The 5,819-nt window shown below is 37.7% G+C and overlaps 1 protein-coding gene across 1 annotated transcript; it reads right to left on the reverse strand.

Moving 5' to 3' along the window:
• LOC108957552 lies at nt 1–5,442 on the reverse strand. Its single transcript, XM_039308183.1, has 4 exons — nt 4,713–5,442; nt 2,546–3,064; nt 1,345–1,651; nt 1–961 (listed from the first exon to the last, which is right to left on the reverse strand). Exons 1-3 carry the CDS (start codon nt 5,073–5,075, stop codon nt 1,370–1,372), a joined length of 1,164 nt encoding a protein of 387 aa, XP_039164117.1. The 5' UTR covers nt 5,076–5,442; the 3' UTR covers nt 1–961; nt 1,345–1,369.
• Between the last annotated feature and the right edge of the window lie 377 nt (nt 5,443–5,819).

Here is a 5,819-nt window from a genome sequence, read left to right on the forward strand (position 1 = left end):
TGCTCATCCAAGAATCAAGGTAAATTTTTTGACAAAGCCAAAACAAAATCTGAATCCCCTACTGCCAAACAAACAGTCACTATCATCTACATCTTTCACATCTTGCATATTCTCAAAACAATGTCAAAGATGTCAGTATCTTGATATAAGGAGTAGTGCACATTAACAAGATTGTGCTGGAGGAGGGAATATCAGTTAAGATAAATTGTAATATCAATGCCACTGTCGATCAGAGATTGAACTACTACCTTGGTTTTTCCTTCAAACTTGTCCCTCTATCTTGGAGTATAGCAAGCTTGCACATATCAGCTTCCCTCGTCCGGTCTGCCAAAACCCAGCCTATGGCCAAACATGCCGGTATGTCCAATTGAGACTTGAGCACAGCCTGATGTCCTCAGAATTGGTGCTCACAACAGCGACCTGCCTACACGTGACCTTGTGAGTGAGTGAAGCCGAGACGAGGCGCTTGGAGATGAAAACATTTAGCTTGAATGGCTCCATGTAGGCTATGGTCCGCTGCTTGCTTATTTGGATTCTTGGACTTCTTCCCCTTTTGGTGAGTGTATGGCTGTTGTTGTCATCATCCAAATAGTCCAACTCTAAAAAACAACTTGGTGCTCAACAATGCTGCCCAATAGCCAACACTCATACAAAATCTCTATACAATTTGATAAAGGATAGAGCACCCCCACATTCCAACCATTATGCTACACCAGTACCATTATCAAGGAAATGACATAGAGAGGACATTCCAAACTAGAAAAAGAATGAAATATTCAATGAAGCACCTACTCATTGTGAATACCGCATGTCAGCACAAAGATGCCATCTTAAGAGGCATCAACACCATGATCAACACACTATAAGTGAACACGTCACAAAAAGCTCCATCAACATCTTCCTATAGGAGACACTTTCCAGCAAATGAAAGCAGCCACTTAGATCGTAGGGAGCATGACACCTGAAAGAAGCAAACATTGTCTGTAAGAAATGTCTAACTACTGACAATCCTCAAGATTAACCGGAAAGGTGGGTAATAATACATCCCCATATAATAAAACCTCACAATCTTCGAAGCTGCAGCGATAGAGTTCATGTTAAGCATTCCGTCAAACAGCTAGAATGTATGGGTGAGTAAGTGCTCAACAGGCCTTAATTGTGGAATCTAAGTGCTCAACAGGCCCTAATTGTCGAATCGTTTGACAATTCCTTTAAAACCCTAGTCAAACATTCTTTTTAGAAAGACCGACTTCATATGAGCTAATATAGAATTTGAAGAATGCAAATTTCTTCCTTTTAGCACTAGATTCAAGCAGACACAATTAAGCAAATAGATTCACCTACCTTACTGAATTCATTGTAGATTGTTTCAAGTTGATAAGGTTTGGATGGTAGTATTAAGGTCGCCCTCCCAACGTCCTTCATCATCCTCTTCGAAGAGGAGTACTTTATTTAGGTTTGGTGTCCTCAAGGCACCCTTGCAGAATATATTCATCTTGGGGCACTTTGTGATGACAATACGCACCAATGACGGGAATCTGAAGGCACGATTCATGGGCGAGAAGCTCTCAAGCCTTGGTAAACCGTCAAGTATCAGCTCTTCCAGCTCAGGGAAAGAGATATCCTCTACTCCATTTCCATCATCTGTCACCACTGTTGGAGAAATCCCCGTGAAGAGTTTTGAAGTTGACAAAATGTTTCCGTCAGTCTAGTCTGAAGGTCAGCAAACTCTGTTGGTTAAAAGTCTGAAGACTTCCGGACAGCCGACTCAAGACTCAAAGTCTATCCTCATTGTGACACGATCCGTTGAAGAAAGGTTATCCCGAACTAGATGTTTTGTTCAGATTTAACCTTATCATATGGAGAAGATCTCGTGGCTGGAGAAGACGTATCGAATCCTTTGATTGATCAAGATTGATTCAATGACTGAAGATTCGATGATTGTCTAAATATTATTGGAAGGTTCTACTTATGGAAACCGAGATCCCGATTGTATGGGCGAACATGATTGATGGGCTATCAACACGTTCCTTTAATAGCTCGAACGATCTTCCTAATTGATTCCGTCCAACGGGTAGATTGGAGGAATTCCTTTGGAAAGTGCCAACGGGTATGATGGCATAAAGGAGTATATAAGGAAGACGTTCTTAGTTGTTTAAGGAGTATGCGCGATAGAAGAATTCCAAAGTCTGAAGCTCCTATTTGTTTAGATAAATCTCTTGAGCGAATACTTGTATACAAAAGAGAGTCTATATTTGTGAGAGACCTTGAGGAGGTGTGATAGAACATCTACACTGTGGAATCAAGGCAAAGCTGTGCTGTAACTTCTCTTTTGATCATAGTGAAATCCAGCCGGTGGGCTGTCAGTGCGGAAGAGTGGACGTAGGCTTGGAATAAGCCGAACCACTATAAATCCCGTGTTTGATTTTCTCTTCCTTACTCTCTCTACATCGATCGTATTTCAATCTGTTGCTTCCGTATTTGAGAAAAATTGTTTGTGCGCCTATTCACCCCCCCTCTAGGTGTTTATACTAGCAATATCAACCACGTCTTCCATTGCACCGCAATTTCTTAGTGATAGCCAATGAAGATGCACTAGACTTGTCACTGCTGAGCAAGTCCCCATATGAACTAAACCAGCACAATCCTTTACGCCTAAATCCATCAATCTCTGGAATGAAGTCGGGGATGGAAGTACGATCGATAAACTCGGGCACTCCTCAACCCACATAGCTTCAATCTGTTTGAGAATTTCAACCATCAAGGAGCCATCTTTCCAGACTCGCCTCAGGTTACACAACTTCTCTAGCCAAAGTCTCTTCAGATTTCCAAGTGCTCTCCCATATCCAGACGCATCTTCTGGAAATATCTCCTTGAAGGAACTACAAGACAAAGTAAGAAGTTCTAGATTGGGGAATCTCTGGAGAAGGAAGTTGGAGGGAAAAGCGACATCTTCATCATGGTAGCATTGCAAACCCAGCCCTTGGAGATTGGCAAAGATGTAATGCTGCAGCATCACAACATCCTCCCTCGCTAATCTCAATGTCTCCAACTGCGGAATGACCTATGGGAATGCATTTAATTAGGCCACCAGAAGTGACAAGGGGCACAACTACGGCCCAATGACTAAAATGTCGTTCCGTTTTAGGGAAAAGAGGAAAAGCAACCCAAGAGTACTATTTAAGGGATGTTTGTTGTTTGAGGTTCGCCCAATTCAATCAAAATATGTTTCGTGAATTTGGATAGAAGACAGTTATTTGTCAATCATACTTCAGCTATTTCAATTGTCAACTAATTCAATCCAAACGTAAAAATATGTGAATTTCAACAAGTTCATAGCAAAATCTTGAAGCAAAAGTTATTTGTTTTACCAAATCGTGATTCATATATAGTAACTAGATGTGTTTCAATAGTAAGATGTTGTATTAGTAGGTTGCACTTTGTTTTCTAAGCTGCAGTTCTCATATCTATTTTATTATAGATCATGAGTAGCACATGGCTTTACTGTTCTACGACTCTAAGAAGAATGCCTTCAAAGTGAGCAAATGATTGCCAATAAGACATCAGACAACCTAAGAAACAAACCAAAGGTAGATAAGCCCAAATAGACGGGCATTTTCCGCATTTCGTGAAACAGAAGCTAATTCTGTGTTGGAAATTCCTAGAAACATTAGTAACTTCGAAAGCGTAGGTAAGCCATCGGAATAGACATTGGTAGATTATTATAGTAGTTGATGATCATGAAAGTATAAAGAGATATAAGTACTATTCAAGATCTATAAGATAAAAAGTTTGTAAGTGACTAAAATCAGTTGGTATTATAATTTGACAAATGATGGTACAATAATCATATTGTAGTTTGTAATTTCAAATTAAAATTAGTGATTTGAGAGGTGTTGGTTTGTCACAAGAATATATATATATATATATATATATATATATATAAATAAATATTGATCGATCATTAAAGTAGTTCGTACTTTTGGAAATGTGGGAACTTTTCAAAGCCTAACAAGATAAAAGGTCAGTAAGTAACTAAAATTAGTTTGTATCTTAATGTGACGGATGTTGGTACATCAATCAAATTAAGTTGGATAAATTCAAATAAAGTTAGTAAAGTCAAATACAATGGTGAGCCACAAGAATAAATTTTGGTATATCATTGAAGTAGTTGGTAGTTTTGAAAGTAGAAAAAGGTTCGTGCTTTTCAAAGCCTATTGATAAATTACTAACATGTGACTGGATAAGCAAGTTATTTACGATACTTGACAATTACCAACTATGTTCCTGATGTTCAAGCATGGAATTTTGTTCCATAGCTAAGCTAGCAATATGCCAAATATTATTATTATTATTTTTTTGAATTTTGGTGGACAGTGTAGATCAAATTAAATTAAATGGGTAAAACCTAGCTATAAGATACGAGCGACTCATTAGAAGCATGACTATCTATGCAAGTATTTCAATAAAAATAAGCTTTCCTTTTTTTTTTTCAAAGTAAAAGAGGGGATCATTCTGAAGAATATGAGCCAGAAATAATTATATGCAAACAATCTTTGAATTTCTTAGCAATTCACAGGTGTGTTTAGGTCAATATTAATACGTATGAAATGTTTGTCAATTTCAATCTCCTATAGAAAAAAACAAAGCACCAAAAACAACGAACATAAACCAATGAAGACAACAGAGAGCGCTAGAATTAAGGACAATACCTTTTCAATAGAAAAGAGTATAGGTTGGTTCTCTTCAATAGTTGTACCATGGCTGCTATGGAATTCACAGGCAAATGAGAATGACCTCATCTTGCTGTAATGTCTCACTCGCAATTGCTTCAAGAATGGCCATGTTGAAGTATGACTATTTCTATAGAAGTTCCTTAGTTTCGGCAATTCAAATAATCTCAAGTCTGTTAATCGTGGAAAGAAGAGATCTCCTACATTCATCCTTACTCCATCTTCCTCCACAATAATTTGCTCCACCCCACAATCCTGCACTACTAGTTCTTTCAATTGTGTCATGTGTTTTGCCACTGAGCTTGGAAATAAAATTTTGAGACTCTCACACTTGTCAACCATTATGCATTCTAAGCATTCAAGGGTAAGACCTACTTGAGGAAGTCCACTCCACACGTGCTTTCATTTTCGGGAGTTGCGTCAAAACTAATTTTTTCAATTGAAAAGTGATTGTAGAACAAGCTTCACTAAAATTGAAGTCTTGGATGTGAAATACCACTTCTAAGGATCTACAATCGGTTATAGTTATCTCCTCTAGGTTTTGAAATCTTGTGAGTATAGTATAAGATGAAAATATGGATGAAAGTTTCTCACAATACTCCACTACCAATGTCTTGAGTTTGCTAAAGGCTTTTGAAGGAAGATCATCAAGCTAGATCTTCTTTGTGTTATCCATATGTGAGATCTTCATTGACTCCATATGAGGAAATGCAACCTGTAATTTTTCAATTTGATTAATTACAGCCGACTCTCTGTACCCCTAAAAAAGGAGAAGACTAGTTTCAAGAATAAGGAAAATCATATGCACATTATTTTCTTTTTGGCAGATGCCACCCTAAAAACCATTCTCCTGCCATACTATTTTTTAATAGAAAGCATATATTCATCTAATATATATCAAGCACTATCTTTAATCAGTAGCATGACTCATAACCACTTTAGTTAGACGAGCATAATCATTTCGCGTGTCATATGTTGCCCATAAACCTCAAATTTAGCCTATCTTAGATTTCACTCGTTACAACACACAAATGCACAATAGCCAATGAACTCGCCCATTTCTTTGAAACATTTTAAAAATATATA

The sequence above is a fragment of the Eucalyptus grandis genome, chromosome 3 (assembly GCF_016545825.1).
Source record: "Eucalyptus grandis isolate ANBG69807.140 chromosome 3, ASM1654582v1, whole genome shotgun sequence".
In the NCBI taxonomy this organism is placed as follows: Eukaryota; Viridiplantae; Streptophyta; class Magnoliopsida; order Myrtales; family Myrtaceae; genus Eucalyptus; species Eucalyptus grandis.

What these genes read in the sequence shown, in the direction of transcription:
- LOC108957552 (XM_039308183.1), bottom strand. Translation starts at nt 5,075, where the DNA reads ATGGTTGACAAGTGTGAGAGTCTCAAAATTTTATTTCCAAGCTCAGTG. An exon ending in TACTCTTTTCTATTGAAAAG is followed by an intron (nt 3,065 to 4,712) that starts GTATTGTCCTTA and finishes GCATTCCCATAG; the next exon opens with GTCATTCCGCAGTTGGAGAC. An exon ending in GCGGTGCAATGGAAGACGTG is followed by an intron (nt 1,652 to 2,545) that starts GTTGATATTGCT and finishes TCTCCAACAGTG; the next exon opens with GTGACAGATGATGGAAATGG.